This window comes from Eucyclogobius newberryi, unplaced genomic scaffold (assembly GCF_026437365.1).
Source record: "Eucyclogobius newberryi isolate DKJ021-1_F unplaced genomic scaffold, fEucNew1.0.hap1 SCAF_11, whole genome shotgun sequence".
NCBI lineage: Eukaryota > Metazoa > Chordata > Actinopteri > Gobiiformes > Gobiidae > Eucyclogobius > Eucyclogobius newberryi.
Genome location: NW_027315735.1, coordinates 19,677,228 through 19,701,800, shown reverse-complemented (window position 1 = coordinate 19,701,800; position 24,573 = coordinate 19,677,228). Strand labels below are relative to the sequence as shown.

Here is a 24,573-nt window from a genome sequence, read left to right as displayed (position 1 = left end):
AAGGCGAGTCTGACACACACCGAGAGAGGAAGAGACGGGCCTGGGTGACGCTGTCAAATGGAGGCTCTTTTGATTCATGACTTACACAGAGTTGATAATACTGTAATTAGCTGTCTGCCCTGGTGTTTTACTGCTCTCACGACTCAACAATGGACTCGAACATCATGCAGATAATAGAGGAATTCGTGGACAGTGCGTTGGTGCGATGGGTATGTCATTCTCATCGTTTATCACAGAAAAGGTCATCACATTAAAAGAGGAATGAGTTTAAAATACCTTAGGGCACACAGAGCATACTTTTAACATGCTGTAGCCTTATTATAAATGTTAAAAGTGGGTTTGTTTATGGGAAACAGACAAAAAAACAAAGAGAGGCTACTTCTCCTTTTTGGCAGCTCTCGTTGCCTCATCACGAAGGGCTTTTCTTCTACCGCGCCCCGGCTCTTCTGACTTGTAAAATAGAATAAAACAGTTTGTTGCCACAGTATGATGTCTCTTTATCATATTAGGCCATGTTGGGGTTGGTCACATCACACTCTGGATGTCATTCAGCCTTTCTAGGGTGAATGAGCAGGAGCAGTAGTTTCTCTGCAGTTGGAGGTTTTTGGGGTCAGGCGGTTGTTTAAGGCCCAATCCAGAGGTTCCCAAACGTTTTGAGGCCAGGGACCGCTTTCTAGTATGAAAATGTAACAAATTCAGAATGTTTATAACCAAATGTGGATGAAAGGTTAATTTGTCAAAGTTCTTGATGTAGTTGTTTCCATCAAAGACATTGTATGTTTGTGGTTGTAATAATCAATGTCATCGCAATGTTTGGGTGACCCACAACCATTGACAGTATCCCCCCAACCCATGGTCCGGGGACGGTACTTTGAGAACCCCTGCTCTGGTGACCTGCACCTATGACACTGGAGGAAAGGCTTGCCTCATCCGTCAGGACACCATCCCCCATCGTTCACCCCGGCCTACAGTGGATCATGTAGTTACAACATTAGTTTCAGATGGAGTAATAGTAGACAACTTACATGTGAGTGGAGATTGGCAGAGCAATTAATTTAGTAATTGAATAATCATTTTCTGAACTTGACTGACTTAAAAACATGCCATGCGCTGAGAAAAGAAGGTTTACAACTTAGACAAAGCATGAAATACCTCAAAATCTTTATACTTACTGAAGATGTTTTGAAGAGGCATCTCTTTAGGGACTCATATTGGTCACTTTAGTAAAAAAAAAAAAAAAAAAAAAAAATTTGGGGGCCTTTTGCAATCTAAACAAAATAGATTAATCACCAGATGAATTGATTAACAAAACAATGGTTAGTTGGAGCTGTACTTGAGTGCATTCCATGAGAGACACTTGGCTTGAGTTCTATCTGGTTGCCTGTCACTATGAAGTGCTTTTTGATGTGAAAACAGATCCACCAGTCCAGACAGGTGCTCTGACTCAAGTAGCTTCCTATGTGTACTAAAAAAAAACTTTCTCTCCTCTTCTCTTCATGTTGATGATCTGGTCCTGTCTCTGTCTCCTGTTTTTTTCCTCCTGGTACACACTCATGCTAAACAATGATCTGGCTTTTACAGGTTCAGTTGTTTGGGGAGATGCTGGAGAGGGAGGACAGGCTGCTCTGCCCTGAGTACATGGAGGTGAACTCCCTCTCCCAGAGGGCCGGAGACCACTACCTGAAACTTACAGATGGGATTTACCTCAATGAGGTCATGAGGGTCATGTATGTTATACAATTTATTTTTCATTTAAACTCACAGTTCTACTGTGTGTTATTGAACAGCCTGAATAACATAATTTTATACAGGGACAGACAACTCTTTTACAAAGAGTAAAACTGTTTTTATGAAAGCTATTTGAAACCTTGATGAAACCATAAAAGAAGGTATGTCAAAGCGTTTACTAATTAAATTCTGGGAAACACAGGACAGCGGCTTCAGGTATAGAATTTATTGACACGACAGTTCTGATATTACCTTGTACCAAAAAATAGGATGTTTACTGAACAGCTTATTTATTTTGCCTGACCTAAGCCACAGTGTTTCAATCGGTTTCAATAAACTGTATAATTCTCCAGTGGACAGAAGGAATCTGCAGGCTCATTAAAATGTCTTTCATTTTTATTTAGTGTGTTGCTGTTTTTAATTTATAGAAAATAACACAATTGCTGCTTGGCTGCCACACGGTTGTAATTATAACATTGTGTCCTCAGAGATCCAAACCCAAAAGTGGAGCAGCTGTACGATACGGGCCAAGGAAATGACCACATGCTGAGAGTCCAAAACTTTTCTATTTTAAATCGACATATCAGGTCCTTCTACCAGGTATGAGACACTCACAATGTCACAGGATCTGTCTCAGGATTGTCTCAGCAAATGTCTGTAATGACACAACTAGCGATATTTAATACAAGTATGTGCTGCCTAGCACTACCTGTCATCAAAACAAAAACACATCGGTTTCACTTCCTAAGCTTCTAAAATGAAGCTACATGTTCATCAAGATCTCAGATTGACGCATGGCAATTTAAAAAAAAAATATATAGCTTCTCTAATTGAACATCAGTATACATATTTGCTCATAAAACAAAAATGTGATGTCTTTTTTGATTTATAACACGTGAAAAATCTCTCGTCTCGCTCTTGTTGATCCAGCCATACCTGTCTCCAATCCCGATCTTCTCAGTTCTTGGAAGCTAAGCAGGACAGGGCCTGGTCAGTACTTAGAGGGGGGAACGCTGGCTAAAGTGCTTTGAGTGCCCTGAAGGTGGAAAAGCACTATATAAATACACTGTAATAATAACTATATAGGTACACAGACAGGTTGACTTGCTTCTCTAGACCTTTTAAATGCTTTTCTCCAGGAGAATCTTCAGCAGCTGATACTGATGCCTCTCCCAAATGTTGCTATTCTGGGACAAGACCCCTTCACAGGTACGAGATAAGTGATATAACTGATATGACAGCAAAAGTAATTATGCTATGTACATGCGCTTATCATTTCTCTGTGTCAAAGGTTTAGGCAGCAATAGTAGGGATGGTGAAGGATGCACTGAATATAAATATACATTTGTGTTTTCAGAGGCTGCAGTGGAAGAGCTCAGGCGACTGATGTTGCTGTTATTGGGATGTGCTGTGCAGGTGACCTCATATCACAGATATCTGCTATACATTTGACCATACCATAATAAAAGTGTATTCAATATTGTTTCTGCAAATTCTGACTTCAACTGCTTTTTCAACAATGGGACACTCCTGGATGAATGAGGGATTACACAGACTAAATACCATTTAATAAAAACTTACATTATATTTCTATATTACATAATTTCATTGCTCAGTATTCAGTATCATTAACGAATTGTTCATTTGTGTCTGCAGTGTGAGAACAAAGAAATATTTATTCAGCAGATTCAGTCGCTAGACATAGAAACCCAGGCCGCCATTGCCAGCTGTATTCAAGAGGTAAGGCACAAAGGACTAAAGCATTTTCTAATCCAACCAAACGTTTGGAATGAGCAGACAATAGAAAATATAAACCATGTAGTTTTGGACTTCAAAATGATTTATGTCTTAGTTTCATGTCTGAAAATAGTGTCTGCTTTGAGTTGAACTATAATGCCCTTTGAAGAAAAAATGAACCACTTATCATTCTCCTGGCAGACATTTAAGGACCTTTAGATGGCCCTACTGCCATCCTCCACCCGTTATGTCAACCTTCTCCTCTAATCTGTCACTTTTGCTTCTCTTTTTTTCACCGTTTTGCTGTCATTTTCCTCTGTCAGGAAGACACAAATGGCAAACTGCATATGAATAACTGTAATCTTTGTTGAAGAAATATGTTGCCCACCTGTGATTTCTTTCCAGCTTTCTTAGCTACATAAATCATAGAGGTGAGTGTTTTTCCTGAATAGCTCAATGCGCCTCACCCGAATAATCATTACTTTTGCATGCATTAGTCAGTCACTGTCATAAATGTGGGAGCTTGGTATTCACTCTGCACTGGCACTGAGTATTTGTCCCCAGGTCTACAATTCTGTGTGCCATTAATCTTATCACAAACATCTGAACTACTGTGATTGCTACAGGTGACTCAAGATCCACAGATGGTGTTGCCGCTGCAGTGGGAGGAGCTTGTGGAGGCAGATAGTTCAGTTCTGGTGCCAGTGTTCAGCTCGATGGCCAAGCACATCCAGAGCCTCCTGGCACAAAAAGACACTTATCTCGAGGTACGGACATGTGTAATAATGGATAATAATTGTATCATGTTACTTGCATTGATTTGATGTCAGTTGACGTTAAATGGTTCTGGTAACTTAGATGAAGCATTTGAGGCCCCGTCCATACCAACCTAAACTCAGGCAAATCAGCAAAAATATTTTGTCTAAAACTAAAAGGTATTATCCACGAACTTTTTGAAACCCGGTCCCAGGGTGCATCTCAGCTTTTTCACTTTTTTGGGGGAAAAAGTTGCGTCATTGCCTTGTCGCTACTTAACAATGCAGTTTTCAGCATATGCTTGTCTTTGTTTTACTTTTCAACTACGCCACAGAGAAACCTGGCATATGAATTACTCTTGGGTCCACAAGTGTGGAGATATGTTTAAAGGAACGGTTCCATGTTTACAGAAAACATTTTAGAAACTGCCTGCGTTTTGTGTGGATATGGCCTGAATGCAAACCTCTTTTTGCTGATACTGTAGGTCCACACAACGTTGAATATTTAAATACTTTTCAGGTGTTATAAGGATATGCAGACAATTTTACATTTACAGAGCAGGTAAATTAAACATCAAAAGATATCAATGAAACCTCAATTCAGATTACATGAAAAACATCTGTCTTTTTACAGCAAGATCTCTTCTATATTTAATTGGAAAATCTATCACTCAAAAAAAGAACAGTTTGTGTTGATACAGTTTGGGATAAAAGTATAGCATGAAGTTTTAACCAAGCGCATAATGTGAAATCCATTCTGCCACCGAGCAGCACTTAATGGGTTTTTAACTTCAGCCCTATTAGTTTGCTTAATATTCCAGCCTGTATTTAGTGCCTATGTTGGATCATCTCACTTGTTTCAGTGTCCCTCTATTCTGTGTACCTCTTGTTGTATCTTTAAACCAACGCTCTCCAGAGAATAGCAGAGCTCTGTAGAGACGCCCCGGCAAACTCCAACACAGGTGGTCACAGCGTACAGCCTCCTGAAGGTCTGGCTCTTCAGCTGGCAGACAGCAAGGCAAAGCTCCGGCGTCTCAAACAACAGCTGTGAGTGTGGTATTTGTATGAATTAACTGTAGACAGACTAACTACTACTACTACTACTACTAAACTCACACTGAAAGGTCACACTTTAATTTGGTGGTTTTCTAGAGAGGACAAAGGTGATCAGATTTTGGACTATAAACAAGAGATTCAAACTATGGATGAACAGCTCAAGAAACTACAGAAAGAGGTTTGGAAAACTTGTATTTTTTAAAACAATATTTTTAATTACTGTGTAATGGTTACTGCAGGGCACATTCTTAGTGACATGAACAGCCGCAGTCTCTACTTCTTTATTTCTTTCATAAAGCCTCATGCATATTACAGTTATTCCAACATTTGCCTGTCTGTGTACTGTGTAAGACTATGTTAAACACTTGCTTTATTGCAGCTCTACCTCAACTGATCCTCTCAGGGTTGTCTTATTTGTCTGTGTGCTCAGAACCGCTCCCTGCAGGCCGAGACGAGGGGCATGCGTACGCTGCGGGATGAGCTGGACTGCACCCGGGAGCGAGCGGCCCGGGCAGAGCACCTCCAGTCTGAGCTCCAGAGTTGTAAACACAAGCTGCGTGGATTCGAGATAATGCGCACTCAGCTTAAGGTAAAAACACATTTACTTTTGCTAAGATTTTGTGGGGAATCAGTGCATCCTTCAGCTGTGTTTGATATAGATTAGAATCAAAAGTGCTTTTATTCTTCTCAAAGGAGAGAATAGTATTCAAAATAAGAAACAAAAATTGAATACCATTATCACTTAAGAATAAAATAAAATAATACGAATAAAATCAATAATAACTACAATTAAAGCCGCAAGCGGCAATGATCGGCCCTCGCCACGCCGCCGCCGCCACGCCGCAAGAGGAGGGGGCGCTAACGCGCCCCAATGGTCCTTTTATTACGCCTACTGCTGAATCTGTGACGCTGTCACATCTTCTCCCCTTTGTTTTACCATCAAAAAGCAATTTTATTTTGAATTCTTGGCAAAATGTGCGGCTTTGCCGCACAGAGACCGTGACTTTTTGAATAAAAATGTGGATACCTTTTGATGGTCCACCCCTGAAGATGAGTCTCACCAAATTTCAGGTTAATAGGGCTAACGCCCTGGGAGGAGTTGGTGAAAGTCTAAAGTGTAAACATGTTCTGGCGATTTCCCGATTGGAATAACATGGGAGGTTTCGGTCATCGCTACGGCAACGCCACAACAATTATGACATGGGTCTCATTGACTTTTTTGATGGGGATGCTAAAATTGAGTTGTGTGTCAAATTTCATATAATTTCGCAAAACTAAACATTTAACCTCCATATAAAATCTGTAGGGGGCGCTGTGGCGCCAAATTAATTTATTTCACTTCAAGTAGGTTTAGGGCAAAGAATTTAACAACTGATTCTAATTTGACGCAATTCGGACTTTATCTGCGCAAACGGCAGAAATGTTAAATTTGGGAGATTTCTGAAATTCTAGCTACAGTTTGCGGCTTCGCCGCACAGAGACCGTGACAGGTATCAATGTAATTTGAATAACTTTTGATGTCCCACTCCTCAGTAGCATTTTCACCAAATTTCAGCTTTTTAGGGCCAACGCCATGGGAGGAGTTAGTAAAAGTACGACGTTTGGAAAAACTCCCGAGTCATGTTTAGCCATTTTTGAAGCAATATGGCCGACATTTGGTTGGGCGGACGGCGTTGCCGTAATAATATTTTTTACTTCTCTTGTCACCATCTACCTCTGCGCCAAATTTCATGATTCTACAATCAGATTTTTTTTGGGTCATTTCCTATCTCTCAATGCATTTTTGGTACATTTGGGGGCGCTGACGCGCCAATTTTTTTATTTTAGAAAAGGGAAATAGCCAGAATGTAGAGAGGCATGATTTTTAGAGGTGTGCAAATTTTTGTGACTTTTCGTCAATGTTCACTGGATGAAAAATAGGGGGGTTGGTCCCGAGAAGAAGAAGAAGAAGAAGAAGAAGAAGAAGAAGAAGAAGAAGAAGAAGAAGAAGAAGAATATTCCGATGCGAAAACAATGTTTCCCATTTTTCAAATATCATAAATTATACATTTTCGGAAAGCGCTCGCGCTTTCCTACCTCATGGTGTGGGTCCCTGGTCACTGACGGGTACTTTCGTAAATTTTGAGTGGGCTCCGCCCACTTTGTGTGTTTGGCCCTCTATACAGTAATAATGTTCAATTTTTGCATTACATGCTTATATGCACGGAACATGCAAGAGATGGGGAACGTATTCGTGAGCTACTTAGCGCAAATGAGTGCTTTATATTCGCGGTCGTCATCCCAATGTAAAATGCTCGTTTAGTGCGCACTTTTGCACGGGCTTCGCCCGTTTACAACAGTAATGTTCCATTTTCCTACTACTAATTAGTATGCACAGGGCGTGCGTGAGTGAAGGAGTGCGTTAGTGAGTGTTTGGAAGTGGACGAGCGCTTCGCGCTCGATTTCGTGCGCACTACGTGCGCACTTTCGCAGCCGTGCTTCGCACGGCCTTACGAGATTAATAGGCCTCTCGCCAGCTTGTGGCGCTCGGGCCTAATAAAGTCATTTTATCAGCTAAATCTCTCTGAATGAATTTACATTGAACTTCACTTATATAAATGTAGGGCCCTCACAACATATTTACATGCTTATGTTCAAGTGAGAGCAGATGCAAATGGTACTGTTGATATGCTGATTTTGTGGCATGGTAGGAAACATTTTATGGAAAAATAAACATTGTTACAAACATAAATTAATTGCTTCTTTAAAAAAAAAAGTAAACTCTATATAGAAAACTGGCTTCTTTTTTGTCTCATTGTCTCTTTGTTTGTATTATTGTCTGACTAATTACATAAAAACAAAACTATAATTTTTTTTATTCTTTCGACCAACATTATTGAGTGCACAAACCTGACTTGAAAATGTCTGGCTTCTCTACTCACCACTGCTTTTAACCAACTGGTAATGTAACCAATATTATTACAAATCAGCTGATCTCATTTGACTAGATGCTGAGCGCAACAACTGAAAATATATTCAAACACTCCTGTGAATAGCTATTATTAAAAAAAAAAGTCTAATTCCACTTCATCTCACGGATGTGTCTTTCTTCTCATTGTCTCGAGTTTTAACAGCCGAATGAGATTATATTGTGTGATGTCACCAGGATTTACAACCCAGAGCCACTTTAACACCGAGCAGGTTATGGATCTTGTTATTGAGGCTTTTAACTCCAGATGAGATTTATACTTTGCGTAACGGAAGTGTGATGCAAAATGTCCTATTATATTTATATTTGTAAAAACAAAAATGAAAGCTTCTGCTGTATTGTCATTTTTATATATATACATTTATATAGTTTGACTCCCCCGATTAGATTATGTTAATTTAAGTTAACAATATATATATACATTGTTTACTTAAATAAATAAATAAATAAATAAATAAATAAATATATATATATATATATATATATATATATATATATATATATATATATATATAGGTCCCATTTCTAAAATTTGAAACATTTTGGCATCATTGCTGTTTCTGCCCTGTCTGTGTGTGTCATCTGTCATTCCCAGTTTGCTCTCAGTGTATTAGATTTGTCTTTATAAACAGACAATGAGTAAAAATGAGTTGGAAAAAAAGAGCAATTCAAATTATGGCTGTCTGTTTACACAATCTTGCAACAAATTTTGTTTTACATTTACACACATTTTGTACATTTGTGAACTTAACTATGGTATAGTCAATTACGTATCCAACCCATTTCTATTTCATTTTACAGGAGCAGCAGCAGCTCTGTGCAGCACTCCAGGAAACCAAAGCCCTCCTTGAAGAGCAGCTGTCTGATGCCCGAGCACGCTGCTCCTCGATAAGAGACCTAGAGAAAGAAAATCTTCTACTGAGACACAAAATGACAAATGTGGAGTCTGTGAGTTGAGCAACATATTTTGTCTTCATTAAATTATACATGAGGTGTATTTTTCAAATGTAGTATTTGTATAATCACCCGTTAAGATTATCTCTATTTTCATACATGGTTTTGATTGCACTGACATGATCTGGTCTCTTTATAGGAGCGAGACACTGAGAGGCAGCGAGTTGACGAGTTGTTAGAAATGAACATAAGCCTCGAGGCCGACCTGAGGCAAAGCAGTGACAGCGTGACGTCCACTGACACCACAATCCGGCAGAATTTAGTCCAATCGGAGCCTGACTCTGATGAAGACCTGTGGAAAATGATTGGTGAGTGAACCTGCTTTTTTCACACACTGTCATTTAGAACATTTTAATTAACTGATAAGAAAAATAGAGTGAGGTAATACAGACTTACAGATTATCACTCAACAATATCTGTTTCCTCATTTGCTTCCCACTTCCTTTTCCATTTTTCTCCTGTTCTAGTTTTTATTCTCCTCTGGGTTTTGTAGATCTGACGCCGCTGAGCGTGGAGGTGGGGGAAGCGTCCACACTGAGGCTGCTTGGAGCCGAGCAGGAGAACGCCGAGTTGAGAAGGCGTTTGGAAGAGTTACAAATACAACAACAGGTCAGAGTTCAGATGTTGAAGGTTAAGACTTGTATAGCCGGGATCCATTTAATTTCATTTCCTTTTGGCTAAAGGTTATAGGTTAAAGCAGGTCACCAATATAAATCCTCACATGTAATGAAAAGGCACCAGAGGATCACAGAGTGCAACACTACAGTAAAGTACAGGTCTCCCTCCGAGAAGCACATGTTCCTATACTTTCATAGAAACCACAGCTGGCTGTATATACCAGAATATCTTGATTACGATTTACGTTTTGTAAAATAAAAATAGCAATTTAGCAGCAATTACAGACTCATCCATGCTGTTCCTTCCTGACTTTTAACATCCTGGGAATGCACATGAAATATTAAGGTGGGGAGTGAATATTGGAAGAGCTAAACATTTCTCTCTTCCCGCTGCAGGTCGATCTGCCAGAGGCAAAAGATGAGCTGGAGATTGAGCATCAGAAAACATTAAAGGAGGTTTGTTGAAACAATTAGGAGTGGCAAAACATATACCACATAATGTAGTCTGTGTTGTTTTGAGTATGAAATATGGCTAGCCCGCAACACCTTTATTATCAAATACAAACTACAGCCTGGAATTGTAGCTTTTGTAATTCAATGTAAAATATATCTGTAAAAAAGATTTGTTTCTATTTTAGTTTTCACGCTGATTTTTTTTTATATATATTGCTCTTTTTGCAGTTACAAAACTTGGAGAATGAAAATGATAAGCTGAAGCAACAATTAGAGCAGCTGGTTAAGAAACATCAACATACACAAGAAAAGAAGAGACCAAATGAGGAGGTAAAAGAGGAAACGGTGCAAAGAGGGGTCCAGGGTGTGGAGTCTCATAGGGGTGAAGGAGTGGGACAAGGAAGGGCCATAGCGGAGCACATAACAGAAATAATATGTTTCCAAAGACAAGCTGGAGTTGGTGAAGACTTTTTAGAGAGGAACATGGATGCTCAAAATGAAGCGATGCAGAGGGGGGAAGCAGAAGGAGGACAGAAGGACAAAGGGAGCGTGGAGAACAGGACAGCAAATTTAACCACAGACTGTGAACCTGTATCCAATAAGGCAGTGGCCTACCTCTCTGGTCCCGAAATGGAGCGTCTGACTCACCAGCTCCAGGAGGCTCAAGACGAGGCTGAGAGACAGGCCACCTCTTCTCAGGACCTGCGCTCTAAACTGGGGGAACAAAGTCGAAAAACCTGGGAAGCAGAGCAAAGACTGGTGCTCCTCGAGGCCGAACTGCAGCGGCTGAAGAAAGCAGCAGAGAGTCTGGGAGAAGCCCGCAGGCGTATAGAGGTAACAACGTAAACAAGCTCAACTCTGTGAATGTTTACCACTGTCCATCTCAAAATGTAGAAACATTTGAATCTCCTGGGCTTGTTAGGTGCTGCAGTCGGACAATCTGGTGATGGAGGAGGAGCTCTGTCGCTTGCGGAGTCAAGTGGAGCTCCACGGGATGCAGACCACTGTCATCGCGACCCTGGAGGGAGAGCGCGCGGCTCTGGAGAGAGACAGAGACACACTGCGCAGCAATGTGGATGTCCTGCGTACCAACCAGCGCAAGGTGCCAGAGGATACACATTTAAAGCAGTAACAATGACACTGTCAATTATTGAGCGTGGGTTAAACATTAAGCCAGGGAATCTAAAGTTTTCTCAATGTTTTTTCCCCATCCCATCCAATATTGATTAGTGACCTATTTGCATACATCTCTTAAATCTTGTTGTAGAACTATTTTACAAGTGTTGTGATGTAAGCAAAAAGTTGGTTCAAATAAGTCACATATATTAAAAAAAAAAATGGATCCACTAAGAAGGTGATTTTGATGCAGATGTCAGAATACAAGAGTCTAGCACAGTTACACGAACACGTTCTCCAGAGAGGCGGGAGCAGAATTCAGTGAAAATGGGACTTAATGTGCTATTTGCAGTAAAATCTCCTGACATCTGAGAAATGGCCAGCTAAGGAAAAGAACAGTGCAAAAGTCAGCACTAAAGAAAAACCATAAATGGATTTATGAATTAATCACAGTCAGGAGTCGTCTATAATCTTTTTAATTTTACTCTGACAGTAACTTTACTTGTGACCTGGATTCAAGCTGTTAATGGGTCAAATGCTTCTGTACATATGAAATCATTCTCACACATTAGATAAGTTTGAACCATTTGCCATAAACTACATTCATGAAAAGTGCAACAACTTTCTTCACACAATAATTTATTTACTATTTACTACATGTTAAAATTAATTCTTGCATGTTCTAGGGGGCTGCTCAACCTGAATAATTATAGTAATAGTAATAATAGGCGTTGGGAAAAAGTTTCTTTCATCATTTCTCAACACTCTAAACTACAAAGTCTAAAGTGAATTTACTGTGTCACCATTTTGTTGTATGAATAATATAATTTTACTTTGGAGCAGCACAGTCAGCAGCAAATAGAAATATGCTCATTTCAACACTTTGCACTGTTGCAAAGCAGAATAGTTTGGAGTGAACGAGAGGAGGTCTTTGTATTTTACGACCAGATTAAAAAGCCAGAAATAATGAAAACTCCAGCAGTGTATGTAAAATGGAACATGAAGTGCAAACTTCTCCCCACAGGGCCTTATAACAAACAGAAAATTACAGCTCGCCGTCTTTCACAGTTCTCCTGCCTACTTTTACTGTGTGGGATGACTTAACCGCTGTGTATATTTATACTTATGCTTAACTTATACTGTATGTATTTATATCAGGTCACAGTGTCCCAGGGATTGGCGAAAGAGGTGACTCTAACCTATCTATGTAATTGTTTTGTGGAGGAATGATTCAAGAGTGAATGATACATTCACAATGATACATACATGGCAAACAAAGGTATACAGCTTGCAAATGTGTTACTGTTTAGTTTGTAAATAACATTCTGTAAGTTGAGTTCAGGTAACGTCAGATAATTTTGATAAATCATTCTAAGAATCTACCAATGAAAAGTATTTTTTTCATTTTATGCATTGCATTATATAAACCTCAATATACAAATTATTGTTTTAGAGTGACCAGTTAGAGCTCACCATTCAGAGCCTGCGTTTGGAGCTGGAGAGTCAGGGGCGGAGTCTAGACACCTGTCGGAGGCGAGAGGAGGAGTTGGAGACGGAGCTTCGTGAGGCCTCTTTTGAGACCGAAGCACTGACCAAAGCGAGAGACCAGGCACTGCTGGAGGCCTCTCGTCTGGAGCAGGAGAAGGACACTTTTCAGACCGAACTCGACAGTCTTCGTAGAGAGGCAAGACAGAGGGAGAGGGAAGTGACAAGATTAAGGCAACAATTGGAGAGCACCAGCCTCGCCCTGGAGAGCAGCCATCAGAGGGCCCGGACTGTGGACACTGAGCATAAGTATGCTGTCCTTTAACATTGTTAGCACGATTATCCACACCTTGTTAGAAATAGGCCCACTAAAAAGAGTTATAAGGAATTGCATGCTGTCCTCTCCTACACTTCATAAATAAGCACAAAAGAAAACAAATGCTTAACACGGATATGAAAAAATAATAATAAATTAATAAAAAAAATATATATAGTTCAATTTTTTCGTATCTTTATTTTAATTATTATCATTTAATAATATTTGATTGAATTCAAAATGTTATATTATTATTATTTTTTTACCATCACAAAATTACATGATGCTATTATGTAATAACGTGATGGTATCATATAATTTAAAAAAACAAATAGTAAGTAGTACCAGTGGCATATTTTATTTAAGCACCATTGGCAGCTCTGGCCTTTTCTGTAACCTTTTCTGACCAGTGTCCTTCACGTTGACAGGCGTGTATGTGGTCAGCTGTCTGAATCGCAGGAGCTCTGCACGCGGCTCCAGGACTCGGAGAAGGAGCTGAGCGTCCGTTTGAGTAGCTCTGAGGCGGAGAAGCAGCAGCTGCAGGAGCAGTATGCACAGGCACAGGCCCAGATTAGCACGCTGTCCCAGGTGTGTTTCTGTGGTTTAGTCATCGTGAGTGGAGCATACAAACTCTGCAGTAGACCTTGATACAACTATGCACCCTGTTATTCGATGAATGAAATATGGTTAAAAGATAATCTATACTGTATTTAGGGATTGTAATTAAAATCATTTGAGGTCAAAGGTAATATTTCCCTCTGTTTTCTCCACGTTTTTGTTTTGAGAGGTATTGATTACTATCTCAGTCATTTAGATCTTGCTCTAGGAAAAGAACGATTCATGAGCCTGTTTACAGACCTTTGGCTGAAATTACTAGAAACTATATTTATTCAGGAAAACGATGTCAAGATGTACTTGCAGTTTTGTAATTTATTTTCCTCTAATTTATTTGCAAAACTCCTTCTCTTCTTTGTTCCAGGACATGGCGAAAGTGCAGATGCGTTGTCAAACTCTTGCCATTGAAGTTGAGCATTTGAACAACAAACTCCAAAACGCTGAGACTGGCCTGAAAATGTCACTTGACCAATCACAGCAGAGAATAGGTAGCCTTTCATGTGATCTCGAGAAAATTGAAAGTCTGCTTGAATTGGAAAAGAAGAATAGGAGTGCAGACAAAAAGGACGATTCTTCTGTAAACAAAACACATGTTAGTGAGCCACAGAGAGAGATGTCAGCAATGGATCAATCACATGAAACGAGCAAAGATCTTGATGTGAACAGCAACATGCATGAGACAGTGAGACAGCTGAAAACAAGCCTCACTGAACTGGAACGAGAGGTTTGTACTTGCCAATACATTGTATTTATAGATTCATGTTTTTATTTTAGTTGGCATCGACAGGGTGAATCTATGTGACTTGATGCAGCTTTTGTAAAAGAGAGACAATTTTATTATATGGAATTTCTTGCTCTTGGGATCCTCTGTGATTATCAACTCACATAGGTCTACAAAGTGTTGCACTTTATTCCCAGACCTAGGGCTTTATCTACCGTCATCGGGTTTTATAATGTCACCTCGGCTACGGTTAATCTTCCTTATCTGTTCTGCTTCTCCTGTGCTTCTCTCTCGATCTAAAACACACACAACTCCACCATCGAGCTGCGCGCGTTACCAAGGTCAGGAGCTTCATTCAGTGCAGTACTCACCAGCCACCATGTTAACAGTCTTAAAGCGTGTCTCCCCGCCATAGAGGGAAAATGCATTCTTGCCTGGCTGATCAATTGGCACGTGAGGGAATTGTTGAAAAGCATGAAGAAAAATAAATCCAACGAAAAATGGTAGAGGCACAAGCAAGAAACCACAACTTTCAGTGTCCCCAGTGTGGAGGATTTTGGGATGTCTAAAACTGCACAAAAAGTGTGTGAGGTTCTTCTACACTATTTTAGTAGGTTTCTTTATTCTTATAATAAAAGACAATGAAGTGTGAAGTAGTAGCTGAAAATAATGGCATACTATGTATATTCCACTACTGCACCTAATAATGCTATTATTTCATTTGTGGTGCAACAGTTGATCGAACACAATGCACTTGATACTGGTGCACACAACTTTAAAGTAAAAACTTTACCAATGATGTTTGTCTCAGAAAGCAGTGGCAGTTGCAGGTCAGGAGGCCTTGTTGTCCCGTCTGTCTCAGTCTCAGGACGTCTGTGAGCACCTTAAGGAGCAGCTGGAGGCTCTGCGTCGTCAGTCCCTGTGTCTACAGGACTCCTGCACCAGATTACAGGGTCTCAACACACAGCTACAGGTGAAAGAAAGCACAAATACTAGTACAGATGTGCTGCCATGCTGTTGGTGCAAGGAGTATGCTTCATTCGCATAATGACTTTAAATTACTTTTAATAGGAAACAAATTTCATTTTTGGAGTCAATGCTTGTTGACCAACACTTATTCTGTCACTACATAGCACGTATATACATTAGATATGTAATATACAGTACAAATATGGAGGACCATGTTTTCACTTATTGAAATAATATAAATTGTTTTCTGCTACAGATTGAACAAGCCTCGTTGAATTCCCAGCATGCAGCAGCACTGGCACATTGTAGTGAGGTCAAGATCCAGTGTGCAGCGCTGGAGGCAGAGTCAAAGGTTTGGGCACGGGAGCGTGAGGAGTCCAAGGCCAGAGTGGAGGCTCTGAGATGGGACCATGAGCGACTGACAGCCATGCAGCAGCGGCAGGAACTGGAACTGGACGAGCTGATGGATAAACACTCACAACTCCGCAGCAGCTACCGCAGCCTGGAGGCCCAGCACAGAGAGCTGGAGTGCAGGTAAACTAACTGAATTTATCCATAGGTATATATTTTAGTACTTTAATTGTTGTGTTGCTGTTGAAATTTAAGCCAGAAACAATGTTATTTTTATTTTCTGTAAAAAAAAAAAAGGCACCAAGAACTTCTTCAGGGAAAAGCCCAGCTTGAGCACCGAGAGCAGGAAGTGGAGCTTTTGCGAGTAGAAATGGAAGCAGGAGCCCAAAACCAAATGGAGAGACAACGTGAGCTGGAGAGATTGAGAGAAGACATTGGAAGGTAACAGCTCTGTTCTGTCATACAACCTGTTCAGCATTATATTGAGAGGATGAGATCATCCTTTCCTTGACTCTTCTTTGCGTGTATGCTTATTTTAATGTGGAGCAGCAGTTGGTTTTCTCTAAAGTAGGAAGCATAAAGCTAATTTTAATTTGAATGTCCAATATGGTTGTTCAGAGATCATGTATCAATCAGGGGTTTGCCAAAATATCAAAATATTGTGATACTAAATTTGGCGATACAGTATCGATATTGGGGGTTGCTGTATCGATATACCAACATGAGTCATTTTTGGTATAATTGCCCAAATTATTTTGTGTCAGCGCTACAATTGTGTTGCTTGTTTAAAGAAAGGAAACTTACACAAAACATGTGACACTTTGACTGTTTTGTTGATTAAAATGTATTATTTGATTTTGAGCTTGCGCAGGTTATGGTTTAACAAAGACAAATTGTGTTAAAATGTAAAGGGGTCTTTAACAAATAGTGATATATCGTAGAATATCATGAGCAATAAATCGATTATTGCATGTATCACAAAATCGTGATATTATTGTATTGTGAGCCGTGCATCGCATCGAATCTTGAGGGACATTGGAATTCCCAGTCCTAGTATCAACATACACTCTGCAAACAGCAGTTTAGCCAAACTATTTTCTTAAATGTAACTTTGGCTTCAGGGTTGGTGGGAAAATCTTTGCCTTGTTCAAACCAGTTCTATGTACAGTTACGCTTTTGGTCAGAATACATTTTAATGAATGCTAAGTTTAATATTTACCATCTTAAAATCTATATTGGTTCAACATTAAGCTAATTGAAATTATGTGAGGTGTGCTGACACAATCACGAGTTCTATGTGGAACAGGGGGATCCTAAATACAGGCCTCTGCACGGACAATTGTAGGCTAAAACCGTTCTGTTTAGCTGTGTATATGGCTGAAAGGATTATATCTTCTCTTCTCTACATTTTAAAATAATATAAATGTATGTTTAAATACATACACAAAAGTATTCAAACCCCTGGAACTCTATATAGCACCGCACGGGTCGCCTAACAATAACAGATGAATGTAGTTCACGCATGTCGCTGTTGCAGACTGCAGGCTCTGCAGAAGGAGTGGTTGGCATCCCAAGCTGAGCTGTTGGCCCAGGGCTCAGTGCTGAGGGGGGAACTGAGTACCTCCCAGCTGGAAAAGACCCGCCTGGAGGGGGAACTGAGCACCCTGAGGGAAGCACACCAAAGTCTGGACATTAGCAACGCCAGGCTAACCAGCCAGTTCCAGGTCTGACACACACACGCACACAAGAACACAAGCACGCGCACGCACGCACACACAAACACACACACACACACACAGCTCACTCTTACTCCTGTGGCTAAATCCTAATTGCAGTAAATAGAACCTCTTGAGATGTCACAGCTCTTCTTTAGATGGGATTGCACACCGCTCTTATATTATTGTCATCAGCATTGTGAGTGTCAGTTGCCGCTGATTTCATGCGTTTTTCATCTTTTTATTACATCGGACAGTGAGTTGTCAGTCATATTCTGGGAGCCTGGAACCGGTCTTATTAAAATTGAAATGGTCAAACCTATTAAAAACTTTACCATTATCGCTGCTGTCACAGTGCTACCTAAATGGGCTCAGATTTGTTTAACTTTGACAACAATACAACAATAATTGGATGAAGTTGCATTATCTGTGCACTCGTACAGTCTATATGGATTTGAAATATTTCTTGCTCCTTAGCGGCTTTGTGATACAGTATATCTTGCATATACTGTATACATCTTGCAATATATTCACTCTTTCCAGCAAGAGACTGAAAGGTTTGAGCTCATGGTCTAATAACAATATATCACCAAAGCCTTGTTGGTTAAACACAGATATGATACATTAGGCAAAGAGAGCAAGAAAATGCATACAATCAAAAATGTGCAAAAGTGAACACATATATACATTATTTAGACATTGATTGGTTTTGTTGAAATGTATAATAATATATGATTTCCTAGTTGTTGACCCAGTTGAGAGGAAACATGGATGAAGAAAATCGTCATCTGGCCGAGCAGAACCAGTGTCTTTTGAAGGAGAACAGGGCTTTGCTGGAGCAGAGTCTGGAGCGCCGCGACCAGCACTACTCAGAGCAGAAAGAGTACCAGTAAGTACAGACATAGTACTAGTATGTTCATAAAGATTGATACACAATATTATAAGGCACTTTGGACCAAATAGAATTATAAATCAATCATGTACTTTGATGTTGTTCAGAAGTCAGTGGAAATCATTACAGCTATATATATATCTTATACTTAAAGTACATGGCTGATATGAAATCAACCAAATATTTTGTAGCTTGTTCAATTAATTAGCTGCACTTATAGTTTATTCTAGCAAAATTTGTAGGACAGTCCAGGTTATAGCAAATAGAAAATAGACAAACACACCTCACACCTCGTATTCAGATAAATACAAGCATGTGGCGTGATCGCACATTGGAACTGCAACTTCCTGTTTACAATTTTTTAAATGTGAGCTCTGTTTATGAAATTATAGATGATTAGTGCCAATGGTAAGTACCACAGCTAGCACATGTCCAATTTGGCATATCAGTGTGTATGAATATAACACTTAACAATTCATGGTAATATTTTGGCCTAACTAAAGCCAAACATATGCAACTATAAGCTGTGTTTTTGGCATGGATTTTGATCATCTTAAATTCATGTAATTTTTTAGGTTGTATGACATCCCAAACCTATATTTTCACTTTTAAAAACATAATAATTAAAATAATAATAATAGAAATAATTACCAACCAGTTTGTTCCCAATGAAACATATAAATATATTTTAAGGGTCTCAAGGTAATAATTTCTTGCTCTGACTTTTCTGACATGTGACTTTGAAAAGGTTTTGGTTTGTCATCTCACTTAAACAGGATCAGCTTCAGTTCCTCACTATCAGTCATGTTACATTCACACTACCGCAATAATCTTCTCAGAGATGCCCTGATGATAAATGCGTGAAATGAATGAACCAGATTCCCTCTCAGCTCTTTTTCTTTTGTTGTTTTCGTCTTGCAGGGGCTTTGTTCTCATTCCTCACATGGTTTTCTTTCAGAGAGAAACTCGGTGAGCTCCGACGGGAGAAGCAGAAGTTGGTGGAGAAGATTATGGACCAGTATCGAGTCCTTGAGCCCAGCATGCAACCTCCGGGCAGTAAAGCCAAGTACTAATTATATTCTCACTTTAATTATGCTCTTAAATATGAGGCACTTGGTAGGAAAACACTGACTATTATATATTACGTTAGTTTTTTTTTAATGTGCACTGTCGCATATTAAATAAAATAAACATAAAAATAAACAGGCAAGATCCTTTCATGGTGTAAAAGTAACAGATATATTTATTGTAGGGAAAGTTATGCAGGGCTATGGTACAGGACTTTAATTTTGTGTGGACAAGAAAGGACAGTAAGATTTTCTATTTAAACAACTGTGAATCTAATTCAAATATTTATTTAGATTAACAAATTATAGACAAATACAACCAAGTATTCCAGCTTTCCTTCAGAAAGCAGTTGATGATAGTAGAAGGACAGAAACCTTAAACACAGCTTCAAAACAAAACGTAGTGTTTCAGGGAATTGTAAATGTTGAGATTCTAATGTGTGCTTGTGCCTTCTGAATAAACAAGCAGTTTCTTAACTCCCAGCCGTTTTAGTAAATAGTATGTGTCCTCTGTGTCCTCAAAGGAAATCTAACTGGATTGCAGACAGGATGAAGAAGCTAATCAAACCCCGGGGAGGGGGAGGAAGGGAGGGCCGCGCCCTCTTCACCGCTGCAGGCAGCGTGGAGAACCTGGCCGACAGCACTGAATTTACATCCGACTCGCAAACAGCTCAGCAGAGTAAGAGCACACACACAAACACTTTCTCAAAGATACGCTCACCCCATCAAGGGAGGCTACAGGCATGCATACAAATCTACTCATGACTACCAAGTGTGGTCAATGTTGATAGCACTGCTCGACTCAGATCCATCCCTGAAGTGCCAAGTTTGCCTGCCATTCACTGCTAACCACATGTTGAAAAGTATGCAATTTGTATTGTGTAATTTTCAGCTATTTTTCACATGTAATGCATCAATGACGACTGACAAAATAAGACGCAATACAACATAGCACGCTTACTCTCCTCTATTTATTTAATAGCCTGGATCTTATTAATTTCTTCATATATAATTATTAATTAAATGATAATAACCAAAATACACACACAAGAGATTACAAAGGATTTACATGAACACACTGAATATTAATAATGACTCTCAAATTACAGTTGTCAGAAACATTCTTTGCTATCACAACTACAATTAAAATTAATCAAAACGATTTACGTGAACCTTTTTCAATGGGAGGAAGACACCAATTTGTCTTTACTGACTGCACGTGGCAATCAGAATACCAGACAGCAACCTAACAACTACTTAGATCTGGAAAACTTTATTTGTCCCTGTGGAGAAATTAAGTTTATATTTTGACACAAACCTATGGTTTTGTAAAAAAAAAAAAAAAAAAATATATATATATATATATATATATATATATATACATATATAAATAAAACGCAATAACTTTAAAAAAAATATTATTTTGTATTATAAATACCCTGACAAAACAGGTGCTCTCTCAGGCCTGGGTACTTTGTGGCATGAAGGACCTGTAATAGGGCACAAATAGGCCTCATGCATAAGCTGTGATTTGTAACTCCAGCCTGGGATTTCATGACCTCAATGACCTCATTGCTGTGAGAAAGAATGGCCTTTCTATGTTGAGCAACTCTATCCATTTAATTTTGGAAACTAGGAGAACCTACTTTTTATTTTGATGTTGTACTATTCTAGAGTTCAACGACCTAAAAGTAACCTTTCTAATTCTTGTCTCCATGGAGATGTTGCTTTGCCTGGAATGTTTCAAAGATGTTACATTACACCTTTGAGGAAGGATTACACTGTAACAATTACGAATGTCCGTTTTCTCTCTCCTGCAGCGACAGACCCGCGCAGTGCCCCCGTGTCTCCGTCACCCTTGAGGAAAGCCTCGTCCCAAGCAGATCCCGACTCTCCAGTCCCAGGATCAGCAGTGGTGCGTTCAGGCTCTGGAGGGCGCCGTAAACTGGGCTCTCGTCACGGCTGGGGCCTGGGTCTGGCACGGGGAGGGTCTGTATCCCAGTCATTTAGTCCTGGAGACAACAAGCCCCCACCACGTGTTCGTATGAGCTCCAGCCCACGCGCTTCTCGGGTGCGTTGGGAGGGAGAGAGAGGGAGCACTCCCCCAAACACTCACTCACCCCTGTCCTGCCAGAACAGTGTGGAGGGAGACGGGGGTAATGTTGAAGTGGAAAAAGAGTGAGGGATGGCACAAGTCAAGATATTTTTATTTAAATGTAGTAATAATGTTTTGTTTTGTTCAAAATTATGTATTAATTTATATTGTACAAGAGAAAAAAGCCATCCACAGTAAACATGTAATTTATGCAGTCTTATAGTTAAAGATAGACTTAATCTACTGCTGATGCAAATTTGACTTAAAAACAGACTTGAAAAGGTTCAGTGCCAACTGTGCACCGTCTTCACCTCTAAAAACTCTTATAGGATTATCTGAAATGTCTGCTGGCGTCCTGTTCCCTCTCATCACTTCCTTTACTTTGCAGAAAACATTGCATCTAAGAGTAGGTAAGAAAGTAGAAAGAAATAATGTATAACTTTAAAGCAGTGGACTAAAAAAAAGGGAAACACCTTGGATGTGGATGTGGACTGCATACATGAGGATAAGTGTGGAGAAAGCAGCCATCTGGCCCACATATGGTTGAAAAATCCTGATACGTTTGAGGATTCTTGTTTTAATCCTGTCACTGATCTAATGGCAATTGATCTCCTTTAGTGCCTTAATGAGATGCCTCTCCACTCTTTTCACTGTTGCACCAAATGGTGTCAGTGTGGAGTTGTGAGGACTGGTGCCATACAGAGCCTCACACTCTTAGACAGACGATGAAGGGGAATTAGCATGCAGCTTTCCAAACGAGCAGACCTGAGAGTTCATTGTGGAGCTAAAAGGACGCTCTTAGAAGACAGGCGACTTCGAAAGGGCTACGTGAGAGATTATGGGCCAACACATCAGCATGTCCAGTCGGGGTCTGGGCCATTTCTAATTCTTACGGAGCATGTGTGTTTACAGGAGACAACTGTAGTTTTTCTCAAGCTTCACAACTTGAATTTTGATTTGGAAATGACGAACAGGGTGCTAATACAATTCATGAATTATGTAGTTGTCATGGTGACATTAATAAAAAAGCTGTGCTCTCTTTTTTGCAGTTCTGAACATTGTGTTTTGTTGAATTGAGATGCATGACGGGGCGTGCACACAGAGCTGCCTGAATGAGCACAGGGCAAAGCGATAGCAAGATATTGGTTCTGCCAGTCACTCAGAGACTTATTATGAGAGCATCGCAACAATCCTATGCCCTCAGGCTCCCAGACCAGGGGGGCTTGTGTAGATATTTCGATGAGGGCACACTGAAGTTACCATTTTGAAAAACCTCTAAAAACATATAATACCACTCGTTATTTTCTTAAAATGAAAGAAAAGTACTGAGCAAAATTGCCTATTTGACTCTAATGTATTTAGTAGCCTTGCAAAAATTATAATATTGTGTTGGAAAGTTTAATCCTGGAGAGAATAACAAACATTAGGAAATCATGCAAATCTTGAGCGATTAAGTGTCATCTCTGTCTCTGAACCCTGAAGTGTTGAGAATGATTGATGGATGCCTTGCCTCATTTGTTGTTTGGCTCTAGAGCTCTCATCTATTTAATTATTGAGCACCTGTGAAATGCTAACCACTCGCTACACTTTAGTTTCCCCATCCCTTATGCACACTGTGTACAAACTTTCTTTCTCAATCCAAGTGTATTTTTCCTTTCCCAAAATTCCTTCCTGAGCTATTAAATTTTAATGCCGGTGTCTCACTAAAGAGCCTCTAGTGAGTAAAACCTCACCACTTAAGTGAACCAACAGGACGGACATGGCATCCTAAATGTGATGCATTAGGTTTAGTTGAGATAAATGAGTCTTGTGAATTCAAATTGAGTAAATCTATTTGCTACACCTCCAAACTTCACTAATGCAAAGTTATAATTGTGGGATTGTTTTCGAGCCCAGTCTCCCTGCAGAGCCCAGCCCAAGGTTGATAGGTGATATTTGATAAAGAAGCCCTGATGTAATTAAATTCATTATATTTTGCCCCGGGCTCTAGAGGAGGTGAAAGGAATTGTTGTGAGGTGAGAGAGAAAGAACACAATACAAAAAGCTGAAAAAATAACTAGTTAAGAGGCTGACCCCACAAACTCACCTCCTCACAAAGCTGTCAAGTTCCCAGTGCTTTCATCGGGCTCTTTCCTCAATGAGGTTAGCCCAAAGGTGAGTCTCTTCATCTATAACTTCCCCCTCCGTCTGGCTCCATCCATCTCCACAGACCCCCACAACACTATTTCATCATCGTTGCCCCGTCCCGTTGGTCTGCTTGTCTATGCTGCACCCCTACACCGCACTGCCCTCCGCCTCTCTCTCCCCCAGTGTATTAAGGGACTTTGACGCTCTCCGTAAAAGCTGATTTATGCTCCTGGTTGTATCGATCTGTTTCTGCATTAAAGATTATAATTCATTACCCCTGGCTCTTTTAATACATTAAACACTCAAAAATAAAATAAACCCCGTAACTCCTCCTACCAAACAAACAAGGCTATGGGGATTCAAGACTGCACCTGCTTACTCACTCAAGCGACCTGATATTTACAATGCAGCTTTGATGCCGTGTTCCAGACGACGACTAGCAGGGGAGTAGCACACAATTCTGGGCCCTGGGTACAAACTATTTTGGTGGGCCCCCACTGCATTTTCTCTATATGAAAAATACCCATTACAGACTTTATGAGGGACCTGAACTATAGATCAAGTTCAGATGTGTCAAGTTAAAGATTTGTGTACTGCCCGAATCTGCTGGCCTGTTTGTCAATACGTCCTGCCTCAATGGGATAGTAAGGTTTTAAGAAATGCTACGTGTCGCTTTTTGATTTAACCTCAAATGGCTGTACTAATTCCCCGAACAAAACATGACTGCCCTTCCCCATCGCCCTGACGGATTGATTTTGTATCTGGGGTTGTAAGGACTTGAGGAGCAATCCCTCTGATTTGGGCCTGCTCACGCTGTCACTCTGACGGACAATTTC

General features: G+C 40.0%; 1 protein-coding gene across 2 annotated transcripts; it reads left to right on the top strand.

Moving 5' to 3' along the window:
• The first annotated feature begins 26 nt into the window (after positions 1-26).
• On the top strand, positions 27-24,011 carry ccdc88b (coiled-coil domain containing 88B). Of its 2 annotated transcripts, none has more exons than XM_072437667.1 (27): positions 27-209; positions 1,582-1,727; positions 2,217-2,328; positions 2,868-2,937; positions 3,086-3,144; positions 3,385-3,468; positions 4,092-4,232; positions 5,137-5,267; positions 5,373-5,454; positions 5,707-5,865; positions 9,046-9,192; positions 9,338-9,506; positions 9,692-9,807; positions 10,212-10,271; positions 10,497-11,102; positions 11,191-11,370; positions 12,838-13,178; positions 13,614-13,773; positions 14,165-14,524; positions 15,333-15,494; positions 15,747-16,024; positions 16,139-16,282; positions 17,379-17,565; positions 18,300-18,445; positions 19,407-19,514; positions 20,040-20,194; positions 21,336-24,011. In XM_072437667.1, the coding sequence occupies exons 1-27, from the start codon at positions 150-152 to the stop codon at positions 21,695-21,697; spliced, it is 4,725 nt and encodes a 1,574-aa protein (XP_072293768.1). In that variant the 5' UTR covers positions 27-149; the 3' UTR covers positions 21,698-24,011. The 2 variants fall into 2 exon arrangements, with proteins under 2 accessions (XP_072293768.1, XP_072293767.1); XM_072437666.1 differs by having other exon boundaries at positions 13,614-13,797.
• Positions 24,012-24,573: the final 562 nt, after the last annotated feature.

Coding starts and splice junctions, on each gene's coding strand:
- ccdc88b (XM_072437666.1), top strand. CDS start 150: ATGGACTCGAACATCATGCAGATAATAGAGGAATTCGTGGACAGTGCG. Junction 5,455..5,706: donor TCAAGAAACTACAGAAAGAG/GTTTGGAAAACT, acceptor CTGTGTGCTCAG/AACCGCTCCCTGCAGGCCGA. Junction 16,283..17,378: donor TTGAGAGAAGACATTGGAAG/GTAACAGCTCTG, acceptor TCGCTGTTGCAG/ACTGCAGGCTCTGCAGAAGG.